Consider the following 20,008-nt stretch of genomic DNA (forward strand, 5'->3'; position numbering starts at 1 on the left):
ACTACAGGCGTGCGTCACCACACCTGGCTACTAAAAAAAAAATTTTTTTTTTTTGGCCAGGCATGGTGGCTCACGCCTGTAATCCCAGCACTTTGGGAGGCTCATGCAGGTGGATCACTTGAGGTCAGGAGTTCAAGACCAGCCTGGTCAACATGGTGAAACCCCATCTCTGCTAAAAAAATACAAAAAAAAGCTGGGTATGGTGGCACAGGCCTGTAGTCCCAGCTACTTAGAAGGCTGAGGCAGGAGAATTGCTTGAACCCGGGAGGTGGAGGTTGCAGTGAGCTGAGATGGTGCCACTGCACTCCAGCCTGGGCAATAGAGTGAGACTCCATCTCAAGAAAAAAAAAATATTTTTTTGTAGAGATAGGGTCTTGCAATGTTGCCCAGGCTGGTCTTGAACTCCTTGTCTCAAGCAATCCTCCTGTCTCGGCCTCCCAAAGTGCTGGGATTACAAGTGTGAGCCACCATGCCTGGCACAGAAAAGATTTTGAAAGCAGAAAGAGACTATGAACTCCTTACTTATGAGGGAGAGATCATTCAAATGACAGTGGATTTCTCATCAGAAACTACGCAGGCCAGAAGGAAGCAGCACATTTTCAAGTGCTGAATAAAAAGAAGCGTCAACCTGGAATTTTATATCCACAGAATTCAGAAGTGAAGAGGAAATTGAGACATTCTCAGATGAAGGAAAACAAAGACAATTTATAGCCAGCAGACCTATCCTAAGAGAATAACTAAAGGAAGTCCTTGAAATAGAAAAAAAAATAAAAGAGGGAACTTTGGAATATTAGGAAGGAAGAACAAACAATGGAAACAGTAAACACAACATTTTTCTTTTTCTTTTTTTTTTTTTTTTGAGACAAAGTCTCACTCTGTTGCCCAAGCTGGAGTGCAGTGGTGAGATCTCGGCTCACTGCAACCTCCACCTCCTGGGTTCAAGCGATTCTCCTGCCTCAGCCTCCCAAGTAGCTGGGACTACAGGCATGTGCCACCATGCCCAGCTAATTTTTGTATTTTTAGTAGAGACAGGGTTTCACTATTTTGGCCAGGGTGGTCTTGAACTCCTGATCTCGTGATCCTCCCACCTCAGCCTCCCAAAGTGCTGGGATTACAGGCGTGAGCCACTGTGCCTGGCCCAGATTTTCCTTTTTCTCCAGAGATTTAGAAATTACATTTATTGCAGTGTCACAGCTCTTTTATAATTTGTCTAGCAGTTTTTCTGGTTCTTCATGAGAACTCCTCCTCAAAAAAATTATGTTTGTTGATTGAAACAAAAATCTTAACATTGCTGGTGTGATTCTCTACATATAGAGAGGATACATTTAAGACAATTACATGATAGATGAGAGAGGGAACAGCGACATAACCATGTTGCCACACCAACAGACCACCAGTTAATTAGGAGTACATAACGTTTCCTTTTATCTTTTTTTTAAAATTAAAAAAAATTTTTTTGAGACAGAGTCTTGTTCTGTCACCCAGGCTGGAGTGCAGTGGTGTGATCTTGGGTTCAATCTCCACCTCCCAGGTTCAAGCGATTCTCCTGCCTCAGCCTCCTGAGCAGCTGGGATTACACGTGCATGCCACCATGCCCGGCTAATTTATGTATTTTTAGTAGAGATGGGGTTTCACCATGTTGGCCAGGCTGGTCTCGAACTCAACCTCAAGTCATCTGCCTGCCTCGGCCTCCCAATGTGCTGGGATTACAGGAGTGAGCCACTGTACCCTGCCTTAAAGTTTCCTTTCAAAATTAAGATATTTCCCTATTCTATACAAATATAATTTGATATGGTTTTGTTTATTTTTATTTTTATTTTTTTTGAGATGGAGTCTCGCTCTGTCACCCAGGCTGAGTACAGTGGTGCAATCCCGGCTCACTGCAACCTCTTTTTCCTGGGTTCAAGCGATTCTCCTGCCTCAGCCTCCTGAGTAGCTGGGACTACAGGCACGTGCCACCACACCCGGCTAATTTTTGTATTTTTAGTAGAAATGGTGTTTTGTCATGTTGGCCAGGCTGGTCTTAAACTCCTGACCTCAGGTGATCCACCTGCCTTGGCCTCCCAAAGTGCTGGGATTACAGGCGTGAGCCACCATGCCTGGCCAATTTGATATGGTTTTGAAAAAAAAAAGTACAACCTAAAAACTGGTGAAATGATCTGTTTCACTCAGAAAGTAAAATAATATATGATAAAATTTTCATAAATATTTTTTAGAGAGGAAAAAACCCAAAAATGCCAGATTCTAAGTCACATCACTCCAGGGTTTTACATATCACTTAGAGTAAATGTTTACAACAGCCTAAAAGACCACCAAGTGATCTTTTCTTCTGTCACTTTCATCTCCACCTCAGCCACACTCTCGCTATTTTTCTTTTCTAAGACAGTCTCCCTTTGTCACCTAGGCTGGAGTGCAGTGGTGCAATCTCCATTCACTGCAACCTCCGCCTCCCTGGTTCAAGTGATTTTCCTGCCTCAGCCTCCTGAGTAGCTGAGATTACAGGCACGTGCCACCATGCCTGGCTAATTTTTATTTTTTATTTTTTTCTGGGACAGAGTCTTGCTCTGTCGCCCAGGCTGGAGTACCATGGTGCAATCTCAGCTCACTGCAACCTCCGCCTCCCAGGTTCAAGCAGTTCTCCTGCCTCAGCCTCCTGAGTAGCTGGGATTACAGGTGCACACCACCATGCCTAGCTAAATTTTCTATTTTTAGTAGAGATGGGTTACACTATGTTGGCCAGGCTGGTCTCAAACTCTTGACCTCATGATCCACTTACCTCAGCCTCCCAAAGTGCTGGGATTACAGGAATGACCCACCACGCCAGACCTACTCTGGCTATTTTTCAAGCAGAGAAAGCAGGTGCCCCCTCAGGGCTTTTGCATTTGCTACACCCTCCTCCCAGAATACTCCCCTGAGATCTTCCCCCTCATAGTGCTGGATGAGAACGACCTGGCCTCTCACTCTAGTCCTGGAATCAGAGGCATGAAAAAGAAGATGAGCTACTCCTCCCTCTTACCCTGCAAGCCCAGGTCCTCCCAGTGGTCTCCATGAAGGGCACAGTCAAACTTGGAGCCGGTCAGCTTCTTATAGATGGTCTGGAGGACTCGGCCATGCACTGGGTCTTGGCTATCCAGGCCACCTGCCCCAAAACACACCCACACTGTCTGCCAGATTGCCCCTCATGGGAGAAATGGGTGCTTCTCAGAGAATGTGAGATCTGGACTGTGCTCAAGACTTCCAATTCTCATCTCCCACTCTCACCCGCCAACCATGGTACATGCAATATTCCTGGCTTAGCCTCAGCAACAGTGTCAGCACACAGGGTCTCGCCTCACCACAGATGCAGCAACTGCCCTGTGGGCTCACATTGCACTCACATTGAGCAATGGTCAGGACCAAGTCCCTTTCTTCCCGAAGGCCCTGGTGGAGCTTTAGAGGCCCAAAGAGGTAGTGTCGAAGGGCAGTGAGCCCAGTCCTTCGAATAGTTGGCTGGATTCTTTTCTGGGGAAGAAGTTGCAGGCAATGGGCAGAGTGCTGCTTCATCTCCCTTAACCAACTTCCCATCAGGCTCAGACCAGAGGCAGCGCTTGCAGAAAGTAATTCCCCCAGCTAGCTGGCTGGTCTTTGGGCCAGGGGAAGGAGGCAGAAGCTGCAAGGCACCTGTTGTCTCTAGAGCCAGGCTCTTCCAGCTCCCAGATTTTTTGCAAGGTGAAAGAGACATCCCCAAGGGTAGGTATTATCAGCCATTATTTGCATTTAGTCCTCTGGGCTTTTCCAGAACTAGCTATTCCACTAACTCCCACAGGGGTTACACATGCCCAGCTCCCCCAGACAGTCAGACAAATGCCAGGACAGGTTTCCCAGGAGGTGGGGATTCACTGGAGTTAGATGACTCTGAGGGGCAGCTGGAATCTTTTGGTCACAACCAGCACTTCCCAAATGAGGTCATGTTGGCTTCTCATGGCCCAGGGTCACTACTGCAAGCCTTAGAACATTCTGATTTTGGTAGCTTTTGGCTCTCTGAGTCCTAAAAACAACTTGGTTCCTATCTTTTTAGCCTCTCTCCCCTGAGCCAGGATTTAGGTAGAAGACCTGAAATCACATTTATCTAAATGTATTGTTACTCAATATGTCCCAGAAAGCTCCCCAGTTTTTTTTTATTTTTCACAGAGACAGGGTCCTACTCTGTTGCCCAGGTGTGATCACAGCTTACTGTAGGTTTGAACTCCTGGGCTCAAGTGACCCCCTCACCTCAAACTCCTCCAAAAGTGCTGGTATTAAAGGTGTGAGCCACTATGCCCAGCACCTAACCCACCCCTAGCATTTATTCCCGCAAATATTTCTTCTTTTTCTAACTTATATCTTTCTTAAATTCCTAAATAGCTTCTGGTTCCTTGAGAGAATGGAAGGTTTTCCTCCACTGGCCATGAATTACTCAGCTCCCTCAACAGTTTGCCTTGCCTAGTACTTGATTCTACATGTCCCCATCCCTAAAAGGGAAGAGTAGAGAAACAGCTATACAGGCCCCTGAATGATAGGGCCACAGGAGCTGTAAGGGCACAGTCCCACAAAAGCTACCAAGGCCCCAAATGAAGCATGGGTCCTAGGCCACCCATGATCCTGGGCACCAAGATCTTAGGGGAGATTTGCTTGCCCAATGCCCTATCCTGGTGGGACAAAAGCTTGGCTCCTAGGGAAAAGGCACTTTGCTTGAGACTCCAAACCCTGCTACCATCATACCTTGAAGGAGGAAAGGTCCACAGTCTGGAAGTGCTGCAGGGCCTCACTGAAGGAGATTAGCTGCCCAGGCTGCTCTGAGTTGGCCTGGCTCCCTGTGGCAAAAGGGAAGACATGCCAGGATTTATAGGAGTCATTCTGTCAGCAAACATTTACTAAGGTCCTCCTACTTGTCACCTCCAAGCCAAGCACTGACTTTCAGTTGAACATCAGACACCTACAGCTACAACCAATCTTCTTTCAAGAGGCTGGCATTATCTGCGAAGATGACTCTCTTTTTGGACTAGGCTATTCAGTCGTGCTAGGCCAACCTCTGCAGTGAGTATGGGGCAGATCTGCCCCACAAGGCGATCCCTAAACTCTCTCATCTGTGAGGGGGCAAGTCACTGCCTGGGGTGGGTACCCACATAAGAGCATGCAACCAGTTTGTTTAGGGGCCTTTCCTAATTTCCACTCTTCCCTTCTTACACCCTATATAGGAACCCCCAACCACACACCTCTGTGATAGCCAATAGGGAATTAACTGATCAGTTAACAATATAGGTGATGGCTGATACTAGTCACTGGCCCAGGAGCTCAATAGAGGCTCAGGCTAGATATAGGTCCTAGTTCTATTGCTTCATCCAAACCTCTTAGAAAGAAACAGGAGACAACTTTGATTCAGCCTTCAGAGACTTCCAGCAGATTGCTTCAGCTCCCATCCCCAGGGATTTCCTTGTGCAGTAAACAACCTGAGCAGCCTCACACAGGGGCCCTGTCTCCATCCTCCTGCCCAACCTCACCACTCTGTAGAAGCTGCCCTAACCAAGGTCAACCCTGTCTTCTCTCACGGCTGGGTGGAAGATGGACAGGGATGGCAGCCCTTTCTCCATGGCCTTCACTCTGGTTTCCTCCATAGGTAGGATGTCATCATATTCGGATTTGAAAAAGATATTGTAATCTATGTTATATAGTTAAAATGAGCACTCTTAGGAATTCCATCTCCTAGTCCCAGACTCACAGAAACATTTGCCATATGTGTGAATGTTGCCTTTGCTGGCAGAGAGGCTATGGGGAGATAGCAGCATTCCTACAGTTACCTGTCTCTGGCTGGATGGTGTCCACAGCTTCCCATTCTTCTTGGGCTCTGACCACCTCTGTACTCACAACTGCAATAGTGGGAGAAAAGGAGACCCTCTGAGATCTAGGTATGTCTGGGCCTCTACCGCAGACCCCAGCCTTGTCTGCCTGCCTTGGGCCTATTTTTTTTTTTTTTTTTTTTTTTTTGAGACGGAGTCTTGCTCTGCCGCCCAGGCTGGAGTGCAGTGGCCGGCTCTCAGCTCACTGCAAGCTCCGCCTCCCGGGTTCACGCCATTCTCCTGTCAGCCTCCTGAGTAGCTGGGACTACAGGCGCCCGCCTCGTCGCTCGGCTAGTTTTTTGTATTTTTTTTAGTAGAGACGGGGTTTCATCGTATTAGCCAGGATGGTCTTGATCTCCTGACCTCATGATCCGCCCGTCTCGGCCTCCCAAAGTGCTGGGATTACAGGCTTGAGCCACCGCGCCCGGCCGGGCCTATTTTTTTTTTAAGAGATGGGGTCTCATTGTGTTGCCCAGGCTGGAGTACAGTGACTATTCACAGGCATGATCCCACTATTGATCAGCACAGGATTTTTGAACTGCTCCATTTCTGACCTGGGCCAGTTCACCCTTCCTTAGGCCACCTGGTGGTCCCCCACTCCTGGGTGGTCCCCATATTGATGCTGAACTTAGTGGGGCCACCTGATCAGCACAGCACACTACAGCCCAGAACTCCTGGACTCAAGCAATCCTCCTGCCTCAGCCTCCTGAGCACCTGGGACTACAGGCATGCACTACCACATCCGGCTGCCTTGGGTCTTAACACCCTCTGATCCTCTCCTCACAGGTTTGCTAGAGTGAGCTTTTGAAAAGTAAGATCGGGCCAGGCGTGGTGGCTCACACCTGTAATTCTAGCACTTTGGGAGGCCGAGGTGGGCGGATCACAAGGTCAGGAGGATCAAGACCATCCTGGCTAACACAGTGAAACCCTGTCTCTACTAAAAATACAAAAAATAAGCCGGGCATGGTGGCGGGCACCTGTAGTCCCAGCTACTCCAGAGGCTGAGGCAGGAGAATGCGTGAACCCGGGAGGCGGAGCTTGCAGTGAGCAGAGATCGTGGCACTGCACTCCAGCCTGGGCGACACAGCGAGACTCCGCCTCAAAAAAAAAAAAAAGAAAAGTAAGATCAGACATCACTGCTCAAAACCCTTCAGGGATTCTCCATAGTCCTTAAGATAAAACCCATACTCTACAGCACAGTATCCACATAACTTCATGATCTACAGATGGTTCCTAACTCGTGACAGTTCCACTTACAATTGTTTGACTTTTAGATGGATTTATCAGGATATTAAATGCATTTTTCTTTTCTTTTCTTTTTGTTTTTAAATTTTTTGTTTTTTTAAAGGCTAGTCAGGTGAAGCAATGGGAGTGGAGAAGGAACAGAAACATCTGTAACTGGTTGTGATCAATTCGTTGTAAACATCATTCTACTTGGACCAGCCTTAAATGCACTTTCGACTTAACATTTTTTGCTTCCAAATGGGTTTATTGGGATGGAAGTTCACCTTAACTCGAGGAAGATTTGTAGATTCTTCTTACCTCTCTAGCTTTGCCCCAGGGTCATCCAGAACTACCTGAAGTTCCTCCATGTGCTCTGCCCTCTCCCACCCTCGGTGCCTTTTCACAGACTGCTCTCCCTCTACTGGAATCAAGACTCCAGGCACTGCCACCATCAGTTCCAACCCCTGCTGGTGCAGCTCCTTCTCATTCTTCAGTTAGCTCTGACACCATCCTCTCCTGGATGCCTTCTTTGACCTCATGGGTCCGGATGAGGGGTCACTGCTCTGTGCGACCCTGACAACCCGTGCTTATCATAGTCTAGTCATTGTTTCTCCTGCTCCATGGTGAGCTACATGGGGCCAGGTTTTCCAGAGCCTAGCACAGAGCTTGACACATAATAGGTGCTCAACAAATGTTTGATGAATGAATGAATGAAAGCAAAATACAAGGGGGAGAAAAAAAGCAGAAGGATGGGCTTTCTAGAGCCACCACCCAGCCCTTTTCTCCAAACCAGAGCTGTTACTCTCTGGCTCAAACTGGTAGTGGCATCTTCTGTCACTGACTTTTCCAGTTTGCTACCGAGGACATCAACAATGTGAAGGATAGAGAGGCTCCAGTTTAATACCAAAAATACGACCTCTCCAGCCTCAGTGGTTAAGTAGGTTAGGACAGCTCCTCTCTGCCTCACAATCTTGGCTGAGGACATCACATGGCAATAAATTGTAGGGAGAATATACCTGCAGATTAAATGAAATGCTACCAGACACTAATAGATAATAAGAAAGAGAAAGCGGCTGGGAAGCAGTAGAGGATAGTTACTGAAAGTACACTTGAGAGCCAAACTACATGTGAATGCTTCATCTCTGCCTCTTACTAGCTGTATGTCTTCAAGCAAGTTACTTATCATCTGTAACCCCTCATGGGGCTGTTGTGAGGATGGGGTAATTCTTCTACTTTCTAGGACAGTATGTGGCCCAAAGGTAAGCCACTATCATCAACACAGGTGTGGGCTCAGGTCCAGCATGGCAATGGCCAGAGGCAGCGGGTGAGATGGGTCCAGGGTCCTAAATGTCTGGACCTCTAGGAAATTCCATCTCACCCGCTCCACTCCGGAGTAGCAGACACTGAGCCCTGGAGTTTCTAAGACAGCTTGAAGAGAATATTTGACCTTGAATGATCAAGAAAATAAAACTCGCTTTCAGCATAAAAGCTAAAAAGGAGGGACAAAGTGACTGAACACAAAGGGAAGAGAAGGCTGGATACAGTGGCTCATGCCTGTAATCCTAGCACTATGGGACGCTGAGGTGGGTGGATCACCTGAGGTCAGGAGTTCGAGACCAGCCTGGCCAACATGGTGAAACCCTGTCTCTACTAAAAATACAAAAAAAAAAAAAAAAAAAAAAAAAAAAAAAAAATTAGCTGGGTACGGTGGTGGGTGCCTGTAGTCTCAGCTAGTGGGGAGGCTGAGGTAGGAGAATCACTTGAACCTGGGAGGCGGAGGTTGCAGTGAACCAAGATTGCGCCATTGCACTCCAACCTGGGCGGCAAGAGTGAGACTCTGTTTCCAAAAAAAAAAGGGGGGGGTTAGGGGATGAGTAGAACAGCAGGACGCAATGCTAATTGTGAAGTTGAACAGGATCCTTCACCCTTTTATCTTCATGTAGCTTTATTGATTTATTAATTCTTCACCTGTCAGAGCCTCATGTACTAGCTACTTAACCAATCCCTCCCCAACCCCATACGCCCTTGCCAACAAACAGCTTGATCAAAGTCTGTGAGCCAGGAGCAGGAACCACAGTGGCAAGGGGGTGGGAATATGCTGTCAAAACAGGTTAGTCAACAAAAGTTCAAGGTTTCCACCAGCAATAGCAAGCTGGTGCTTAAAAACACAAATGCCCAAACCACGTAAGAGCTTCTTCTCCTTTTCTCTTGGAACGAGGCAGACACTTCCTACATGTGACATAAATACTGTCTTCCCCCACCAACAGAAGAACACGGGGGCAAAGGACAAATATTCAGGATAATTAACACAGCTCACATTAATTCGGTTATCTTTTTTCCTTTTTATAATTGTCTCCTTTATTTCAGCTCTCTTCCACTTACTCATATAGTCAACAGCACTGCCAATTGAGTCAGCTTATTAATTCTTTTTTTACATTTTTATTTATTATTATATTATTATTATTTTTTTAGAAGGAGTCTCGCTCTGTTGCCCAGGCTGGAGTGCAGTGGTGCGATCTTGGTTCACCGCAACCTCCGCCTCCTGGGTTCAAGCGATCCTCCTGGCTAATTTTTATATTTTTAGTAGAGAACTCCTGACCTCATGATCCGCCCGCCTCAGCCACCCAAAGTGCTGGGATTACAGGTGTGGGTCACTGTGCCCAGCCTACATTTATTTTTTACTTTTTTTTTTTAGTTAGCCAGAGACATAGGCACATGCCACCATGCCTGTAATCCCAGTATTTTGAGAGGCCAAAGTGGGAGGATCATTTGAGCCAGGAGTTTGAGACCAGACTGGGCAACATAATGAGACCATCTCTACATAAAATTTTTTTTTTTTTTTTGAGATGGAGTCTTGCTCTGTCGCCCAGGCTGGAGTGCAGTGGCCGGATCTCAGCTCACTGCAAGCTCCGCCTCCCAGGTTCACACCATTCTCCTGCCTCAGCCTCCCAAGTAGCTGGGACTACAGGCGCCCGCCACTGCACCCGGCTAGTTTTTTGTATTTTTTAGTAGAGACGGGGTTTCACCGTGTTAGCCAGGATGGTCTCGATCTCCTGACCTCGTGATCCGCCCGTCTCGGCCTCCCAAAGTGCTGGGATTACAGGCTTGAGCCACTGCGCCCGGCCAAAATTTTTTAAAAATTAGCTAGGCATGGTAATGCACACCTGTAGTCCCTGCTGGAGCCAGGAGTTCAAGGTTGGAGTGAGCTATAATCACATAACTACACTTCAGCCTGGACAACAGAGCGAGACCCTGTCCCTGGGAGGGGGTAAATATATATATATGTATATGCATTTAAACTAAAAATTATTAATATATTAATGCTGGGTTTGTCACCATAAAGATAAAATTCCCTTAAAAGAAACTTCACAGATGTCCAAATGATGTTCCTATATTAGAATGTTTTTTAGCTATGCACAGAAGCTCACATTTACATTCTCAGATACTCAGGAGGCTAAGGTGAGGATCAGCCTGAGCAACACAGCAAGAACCCATCTCTTTTCCTTTTTTTTTTTTGAGATGGAGTCTTGCTTTGCTGCCGGGCTGGAGTACGGTGGCACGATCTCGGCTCACTGCAACCTCTGCCTCCCAGGTTCAAGCGATTCTCCTGCCTCAGCCTGCTGAGTAGCTGGGATTACTGGCATATGCCACCACGCCCAGCTAATTTTTGTATTTTTAGTAGAGACGGGGTTTAACCATGTTGGTCAGGCTGGTCTTGAACTCCTGACCTCGTGATTTGCCTGCCTCGGCCTCCCAAAGTACTAGGGTTACAGGTGTGAGCCACTGCGCCCAGTGAACCTGTCTCTTAAAAAAAGAAAAAATTAGCTAGGCCTGGTGATACACAGTTACTCAGGAGGTTGAGGTGGGAAGACTGCTTGAACCCACAAGTTCTATGATTGCACTACTGCACTCCAGCCTGGGAGACAGAGCAAGGCCCTGTCTCTAAAAAAAAAAAAAAAAATAGTATTTTTTTTAAAGTTCATATTTCTAGTGGCCAGGTATGGGTGCAGTGGTACAATCTTGGTTCACTGCAACCTCCATCTTCTGGGTTCATGCAATTCTTGTGCCTTAGCCTCCAGAGTAGCTGGAATTACAGGTGCATACCACTACACCTGGCTAATTTTTAAAATATTTTTAGTAGAGATGGTGATGTGGTTTGGCTCTGTGTCCCCACCCAAATCTCACCTTGTAAGTCCCATAATTCCCATGTGTTGTGGGAGGGACCTAGTGGGACATAATTGAATCATGGGGGTCAGTCTTTGCTGTGCTGTTCTCATGACAGTGAGTAAGTCTCACAAGATCTGATGGTTTTAAAAACAGGAGATTCCCTGCACAAGCTCTCTCTTTGCCTGCCACCATCCATGTAAGATGTGACTTGCTCCTCCTTGCCTTCCACCATGTTTGTGAGACCTCCCCAGGTATGTGGAACTGTAAGTCCATTAAACCTCTTTTTCCTCCCAGTCTCGGGTATGTCTTTATCAACAGCATGAAAACAGACTAATACAATGGGGTTTCACCATGTTGGCCAGGTTGGACTATACCTTTCTCCGTAATCACTTGGCAAGTGAAGTGAACTTTAAATATAGTATGGGGAAGTGCCTTGCAAAGCAGATAAAGTAGAACAATTTTTCAAAGGATTTTCCCATATGGTGTCTCATTTTCATAACATCCCTTTGAGGATAAGGGAGGTACTAATATGAGAGATCATATGGCTTGCCCAGAGGCACAGAGTAAACCACTAGCAGTGGAAGATCAGAACTCAAGTCTTTTGATTCCTAATTCATTGTTGATTCTATTTTTCCCCAACGAATGATAAATCTACAAAATTCTGAAAGACAAGGAGTGACAGAAATTCAAATGATAAACAGCAGATCCATGGGAAGGTCTGACTTGGGTCACACCCAGACTCCAAGGGCCCTACCCAGACTCCAAGCGCCCTGAAGGGAACCTTACCACGTGGCTCCCATTCATTAGCTTCTGTGGTCAGAACCTGGAGAATGCCATGGTTCTTCAACTCTGAGATCTGTAGAGGCAGCTGATCTTTAGTGTGAGGATGGAATCCACATACCCCCATATACAAAAACACTTCCCATCCACTGTACTGAATGTCCTTGACACTGGAGGCCAAAAGGATCTAGTGTGCCCTGATGGGGTGACTGAAGTCAATTTTATTTTTTTTACTTTTTATTCATTTACTTTCTGAGATGGAGTCTCACTCTGTTGTCCAGGCTAGAGTACAGTGGCCTGATCTTGGCTCACTGCAACCTCCACCTCCTGGGCTCAAATGCTCCTCCCATCTCAGCCTCCTGAGTAGCTGAGAATACAGGTGTGGATCACCACACCCAGCTAGTTTTTGTATTTTCAGTAGAGATGGGGTTTCACTGTGTTAGCCAGGCTGGTCTGGAACTCCTGACCTCAAGTGATCCGCCTGCCTCAGCCTCCCAAAGTGCTGGGATTACAGGCATGAGCCACTGTGCCTGGCCTTGAAGTCAATTTTTTTTTTTTTTTTGGAGACAGAGTCTCGCTCAGTCGCCCAGGCTGGAGTGCAGTGGCTGGATCTCAGCTCACTGCAAGCTCCGCCTCCCGGGTTTACGCCATTCTCCTGCCTCAGCCTCCCTAGTAGCTGGGACTACAGGCGCCCGCCACCTTGCCCGGCTAGTTTTTTGTATTTTTTTAGTAAAGACGGGGTTTCACCGTGTTCGCCAGGATGGTCTCAATCTCCTGACCTCGTGATCCGCCCGTCTCGGCCTCCCAAAGTGCTGGGATTACAGGCTTGAGCCACCGCGCCCGGCCTGAAGTCAATTTTAAATTGAGGTACCTGGAAAACTTCAACTATGATGTGGAAGTTGGGTGATGTTGGGGACACGTGTATGTCCACCTTGAATGTAAATAAACAAAAATTCATACACTCATTTCAGACTGTAATATGCCTTTGGTATTTTCTCTGCATTTTATAGCCTGCTTCATTATAGCAATTATCTTATTAAATAGAAGTTGTTTTGTATGTTTGTGTTCCATACACCCTCCCCTCACTCCCCTCAAGTGTGAGCTCCTGGAAGCTAAGGTCTACGCCACCCTTGTGTCCCCAGTGTCTAGCATAGTTCTGACACCACACAGTAACACACAACAAAAGCCCTGGCAGAAGGTACCAAGGTGTGGGGGATACATACAGGGATTCCTCTGAAAGCCAGAACACTCTTGTTGTTGTCATATGATGGAGAATATCCAGAAGACATTCTTTCACCCTGTAAAACAGACAAGGGTCAATCTCCCAGGCACATATTAATCCCCCAAAGATAATAGTTTAAATGTCATACCTTTTTTTTCTTTAACTTTTGAGTTTAGGGGTACATGTGCAAGTTTGTTACATAGGTAAACTTGTGTCACAGGGGTTTGTTGTACAGGTTATTTCATCAGCCAGGTATTTGCCCTAGTACCCATTAGTTATTTTTCCTGATCCTCTCCCTCTTCACTTTCCAATAGGCCCCAGTGTGCGTTGTTCCCTTCTATGTGTCCATGCGTTCTCATCATTTAGCTCCCACTTATAAGTGAGGATATGTGGTATATAGGTTTCTGTTCTGTGTTAGTTTGCTAAAGATAATGGCCTCCAGCTCCATCTGTGTCCCTGCAAAGGTAAATGTCGCACCTTTTCCTAGCACCACAAAAAAAGGTTGAACTCCAGAGATATCAACCATAATGAATACTGTAAAGGAAAACTTCTATTTAATCTGGTCCCAAGAAAAACTGCAAAAAGCTTAGTTAATGTTGTCTCAAAAGTTTTATACCGATTTCTTGGCTCTTTAAAGTCTGAGGGTTCCAAGTGAGTGAAGTTTAGTGAAGCAGTTTGCTATGGCCTTTCTGCTCAGCCAAACCCATCCCCTGCTACAGATTAAAAACAAGAAACTGACCAAAATACTCAGCCAATGGTTTGTAACTCATGTCACAGATACAGAGCTAATTTTTCAATGTGTTATTTTAAAATCCTAAAAATTACCAGGTGTGGTGGCTCACAGCTATAATCCCAGCACTTTGGGAAGCTGAGGCAGGAGGATTGTTGAGCCCAGGAGTTCAAGAGCAGCCTGGGCAACATGGGAAGACCCTGTCTCTGCTGTTTAAAAAAAAAAAAAAAAAAAAAAAACCATCATTTCTACAGTTCGTTACTAGAGAAGTTTCTCTGAACATATAGAGCACCGCGAACTATGACGTATCTAAAAAAACCATATGGCATCATTGAAAAGAAGCCCAGAATATTCCCAGGTGATACAATTCTGCAGACTGGAGAAGTAATTCTACCAATGAAAGAATTTCCTGATCAACATCATTAAAGATTACGTAAAAATTTAAAAGACTTATGAGCCTAAGTTTCTTCCTACATTACCATATTTACTGAATTTTCTGGAAAAGTAACTTTAATAAAGTTTAATCTCAGAGAAAAAAAAATCATTAAGGCAAAAAAGTAAAACCAGCTGGGCATGGTGGCCCACGCCTGTAATCCCAGTACTTTGGGAGACCAAGGCAGAGGATCTCTTGAGGTCAGGAGTTCAAGACCAGCCTGGCCAACATGGTGAAACCCAATGTCTACTAAAAAGTACAAAAATTAGCTGGGTGTAGTGGCACATGCCTGTAATCCCAGCTACTCAGGTGGCTGAGGCACGAGAATTGCTTCAACCTGGGAGGTGGAAGTTGCAGTAGATTGAGATTACACCACTGCACTCCAGCCTGGGCAACAGAGTGAGACTCCGTCTCAAAAAAAAAAAAAAAAAGAAAGAAAGAAAGAAAGAAAAACCAACCCAGTGGAAACATTAGAAAAAGGATATAGACAGTTTACGCAAAAGGTAACCCAAATGATGGTTTTTCTTCTTTTTTTGTGAGATGGAGTTTTGCTCTTGTTGCCCAGGCTGGAGTGCAATGTCGCAATCTCAGCTCACCGCAACCTATGCCTCCTGGGTTCAAGCAATTCTCCTGCCTCAGCCTCCTGAGTAGCTGGGATTACAGGCATGCACCACCACGCCCGGCTAATTTTTAGTAGAGTATTTTTAGTAGAGACGGGATTTCTCCATGTTGTTGTTTTTTTTTTTTTTGAGATACAGCCTCGCTCTGTTGCTCCACCTGGGACTGCACAATCATGGCTCACTCAATTCTTGGCTCAAGGGATTCTCCCACCTCAGCCTTTCAAGTAGCGGGGACCACAGGTGCACACTACCATGCCCATGTAGCCATGGGGTCTACATATGGTTGCTCAGGCTGTTCTCAAATTCTGGGCTCAAGCCACCTTGGCATCCCAAAGTGCTGGGATTACAGACACAAGCCATCCTGCCAATCACAAATTGGTTTTAAACATATGAACAAATGCTCAACCTCATTCATTAAAACAGACAAACAAAAAAACACATCGCCGGGCGTGGTGGCTCACGCCTGTACAATCCCAGCACTTTGGGAGGCTGAGGTGGGTGGATCACCTCAGGTCTGGAGTTCAAGATCAGCCTGGCCAACGTGGTGAAACCCCGTCTCTACTAAAAATACAAAAAAGTAGCTGGGTGTGGTGGCATGCACCTGTAATCCCAGCTACTCGAAAAACTGAGGCAGGAGAATCACTTGAACCCGGGAGGCAGAGGGTGCAGTGAGCCGAGATGGTGTCATTGCACTCCAGCCCGGGCAACAGAAAAAGACTCCATCTCAAAAAAAAAAAGTCATGTAAAACTACTGTTTTATTAGTCAGATTATCAAAGATGGAAAAGTCTGATAACATGTACATTGGCTAGAGTGCACAACACACTGGAGATTAAACTATTACCACCTCTACAGCTTGACAGTACCTAACAAAATCATACATGTTTTGTATATGTGGGGCCTGATACTGCATTCTAGTAATTTATCTAACAGATATAGTCATCCATGTGCAAAATGACATGTTTACATTTATAGTGTGATTCTTTGTCACACTGTTTATAATAGCGAAAGGCTGGAAAAACCTAAATGTTCACTAATGGGCTGATTACATAAATAAAAGCACATTCACTCAGTAAGATACTATATAGCCATAAAGACAAATGAGAAAGTGCTTTACAAGCAATATGGGACAATCTTCATGATGTATTAAGTGAAAAAGCAAAGGACAAGTCTATACACTGTTTTACCATTTTATTTTTTAGAAGTACATAAGCACATTTGCTTGTCTCTGCAGAGACCATTTTCAGAGTTATACCCAAGGAAGCAGTAGCTTTGGCTCCAGCAGAAAAACTGAGTGGCTGGGGGACAAGGGTGGAAGGTAGTTTCTTCAGAATATGTATATCCTTCTGTACTTTTTGGATTTTGAACCATGTGAATGTATTATGCCAAAGCCCTGGAATCCCAGCTCATCCTGTTACTCTAATCCTTCTGCTTTTTTTTTTTTTCTTTTTCCATTTCCAACTAATGCTCATCAAGCATACCTTTCATTTCTTCATGTTCCAGAGCAAGGATGGAGGCCAAAACACCCCACAGCTGACCAAACTCCCTGGTAACGGAGCTCATGATGGCTAAACATTATGATTTCCTACTGTAATACAATCAACACACCTGCCGCAGATCCTCTCCTCACTTCCATCCCTTCATTCATGTAGTTTTCCTTCAGAATACACCTTCACCCTCTTCTCTGATCAAGGTCAATTCCACCTTCTCAAGGCAACCTACCTTACTAGCTGGGGCTACAATGCTGTCTTATGCCCGTAAGTACAGTAACCCTTGTATACAGCAAAAGTTCCTCTGCAAAAGGCCTGTATAAGGACCTTCTCTTATATTTCTTTTTTGTTTTTTTTTTTTTGGAGACAGAGTCTCACTTTGTCACCCAGGCTGGAGTGCAATGGTGTGATCCCAGCTCATGGCAACCTCTACCTCCTGGGTTCAAGGAATTCTCTTGCCTCAGCTTCCTGGGTAGCTGGGATTACAGGCATGCACCACCATGCCCAGCTAATTTTGTATTTTTAGTAAAGACAGGGTTTCATCAAGTTAGCCAGGCTGCTCTCCAACTCCTGGCCTAGGGGATCCACCCAACTTGGCCTCCCAAAGTGCTGGGATTACAGGTGTGAGCCACTGTGCCCAGGCTCTTATATTTCTTTTATATGTTTCACACCCATTGGCACAGGACTAAGCACAAAATATTCGTCTCAAATTTTTGTTGAAATTTTATCTCTAAAATATTTGGTGATTCATTGTGCTGAACAACTTCCTGCAGGGGTCTGTGTACCTGGTATTCATTTCACCCTTCCTTTCCTTCTCCAATTCAGTCCCCTACAGTGTCCAAAGACTTCCCTCTTTGGAACAGTTCGCATCTTACTACAGTGAAGAAAATCTTTCTGGAGACCCAAAGTAAAGGCTTTGTCCCAGTCTGGCCACTGAATCCCACAGCCACCATTTAAGACCATTTTTGGGTAGGCAAGGTAGCATGAAAGGTAAGGCATGTAGGGTTAGGTGCCCAGCTTATACAAAGACATATCACACTGAACTGAGTCCTGAGGATGATCAGGCCAAAGCAAGCATTTCACAGGGAAGAGGCTAGTAAGGTAAATGATCCAAATCAATGAAATACAAATCAATTTCATTGAGGGGGATTTCTCAATGAAATTCTCCCCACTACCCAAGCAAAAAGAAAACAAAAATCTCATAACTTAGTCAGAAAACAAGCTATCAGGAAAAAGCAATTGACCCTGAGGTGAACAGAAGCTCCTTCTTATAGAACAAAGAGAACTATAATGAGGTTTTCTAAATTTTTCTAAAGCTTCATATTCTCTTAATATATTCTTACTATACTTAATGATATATCTCAAACCAACACCATCTTTCCCAAATAAGAGTGCATGCTTACCTGTCCATCTCTGAATTCTTCTTTACTATGGAAAGATTTTTCATTCATGACTCAAAATCACTTGTTCATGTGAGCTTTGTCTTTGGGCCCAGAAAGGGTTTTAATAAGGTCTGAGATCAGAAGCTATGTGGAGAGCCAGAGATCCAGTTGCTCTACCTTTGCCTTCCTTCTTGGCAGTCACTCAGACCAAGAGTAAGAAAACGGTCCCTTTGTGCCATCTGAGGGTGTAGGAGGTTTCTGTGAGTACTGAGAGAAGTCCCCTGAGGTCTTTGAAGCCTCAGCTCTGCCCAAAAGAAAAAAAGGAAATTGAAAAAGAAAACTGGTTTCATCATTCAGTTATGACTCTGTTGACAATTTTTTTTTTTTTTTTTTTGAGATGGAGTCTTGCCCTGTTGCCCAGGCTGGAGTGCAGTGGTGCGATCTTGGCTTACTGCAACCTCCGCCTCCCAGGTTCAAGCGATTCTCCTGTCCCAGTCTCCCGAGTAGCTGGAATTACAGGCATGCACCACCACACCCGGCTAATTTTTGTATTTTCAGTAGAGACAGGGTTTCACTATGTTGGTTAGGCTCGTCTCGAACTCCTGACCTTGTGATCGGCCCGCCTCGGCCTCCCAAAGTGCTGGGAATACAGGCTTGAGCCAACGCGCCCGGCCTGTTGACAAAATTTAAGCAGCTGTGAATTTATTCTGAATGAACGAGTTGCCTCAGCCAAATGCTTCTCTCTTACTACCCATGCCACAGGATGGCAAAAAGGGGACCATGCAGGGGTCTGTGGGCTGGATTCTGTGCCCAAAAGGCAGCAGCACCACTAGAAGGGATGGGGTCTGTTTCCGACAATGGAGTTACTGGGACCTGGGCCAACTTATCAAAGGGGTTAGGCTAAAGGTGGCACCTTGGTGGGTCATCTTAGCTGAAGTGCTCAGGCTTTGTTTAGGCCTCACACACAGGTTGGGTCTGGGGCTTATAATACTAGACCTGGTTCCAACGATGGTAGAAATTCAAAATGCAACACAATGTTCTAACCTTTCTCAGTTATCACCAGTACTGTACACGTGGCAGTACAAACTGGCTAGCCAGTTTGGGCAACTCTAAGTCTTTCATCTGACATTGCTTCCCTGAGGAAAAGGGCTGGACAAGGTTCATGCCTCATCACGGGGGAATTGGACATCTGGGATGTCTGTCACATCAAAAATTGCATCCTAAGTGGGCAGATGGCCCACATACAACTGACAATCATAGTTCACAGGCTTGGGTGACTAAGGAAGGAGGGTAGCCTCTCTATGAGGTCAGCCCTCCACTGTGGTAACAATGATCAGGATTCCATAAGAACTGGCTGCTGGTGTCAGGATTCTTTGATTATTAACACTGAGAGGAAGAATACCTCCTGGCTCTTGGGCTGGACATGTGGCTCATTGTAATCCTGGGGGCAGGACAGTGCCTCCTTAGTCTTGGCACCTCAGGAACTAAACTGTTCTCACTGTGGCCTCTGGGGCCTCAACATCTGCCCCCTCTTTCCTTTTCCTCCACCATGGCCTCCATGACAGCCTATGCCAAAACACACATTGGCCAGCCTTGGCAAGATGACAGGCGGGTATGGTAATAGCAGTCTCAGGAGGGCTCTTCTGTTGCTGTGTAGAAAATGAACCAAGTAGCCTAGAATCGTGACCAGCTTTCCACACCTGGCTGGAGTACTGTTGGGGCCTTCGGTAGGGACAGTTACTATCTGTATCAGAAGAAAAGAGCAACAACTGTCAAAAAAGGAAGTACTCAAAGGCAAGTTCCTGATAGTTGGACCTAAGCTAACGGCCTTCCTATAAAAATGGATCCTTCGCAAATCAAGTATTCATTGTGCATCCACTTTAGGCAAGAAGGGGGTATGATTCTTCAACTGCTTGCTGGAGGTTAGACTCTCTGCACAGGAATTTAAATTAGACCGGCCCTTCGCTGATCCTTTCACCGTGCTCGTCCGTAGGCGGTTCCCCGTCCCCCAGGTTCCCCACGGTTGGGGTGTCATTAGGGACCCGCCATAAAGGACTCCGTCCCAGGCAGGCTCCCAGGACAAAACTATGGGCCATGTTGAGGGGCA

General features: G+C 45.9%; 1 protein-coding gene and 1 non-coding gene across 2 annotated transcripts in view; one reads left to right on the forward strand and one right to left on the reverse strand.

Annotated features, from left to right (window-relative positions):
• The window catches only part of ELMOD3 (ELMO domain containing 3), a 33,281-nt gene extending 21,053 nt beyond the window's left edge, over positions 1-12,228 (reverse strand). The window contains exons 1-5 of the mRNA XM_030920705.1: positions 12,033-12,228; positions 5,817-5,885; positions 4,741-4,832; positions 3,378-3,501; positions 3,017-3,139 (exon numbers count right to left, since the gene is read on the reverse strand). Of these exons, the coding sequence (XP_030776565.1) occupies positions 3,017-3,139; positions 3,378-3,501; positions 4,741-4,832; positions 5,817-5,885; positions 12,033-12,153 (529 nt within the window). The 5' untranslated portion in view covers positions 12,154-12,228. The remainder of the gene's footprint in view (positions 1-3,016; positions 3,140-3,377; positions 3,502-4,740; positions 4,833-5,816; positions 5,886-12,032) is intronic.
• LOC115894425 lies at positions 1,184-1,245 on the forward strand. Its single transcript, XR_004054545.1, has one exon. It is a non-coding gene; the product is annotated as a U7 small nuclear RNA (small nuclear RNA).
• Positions 12,229-20,008: the final 7,780 nt, after the last annotated feature.

This window comes from Rhinopithecus roxellana, chromosome 17 (assembly GCF_007565055.1).
Source record: "Rhinopithecus roxellana isolate Shanxi Qingling chromosome 17, ASM756505v1, whole genome shotgun sequence".
NCBI lineage: Eukaryota > Metazoa > Chordata > Mammalia > Primates > Cercopithecidae > Rhinopithecus > Rhinopithecus roxellana.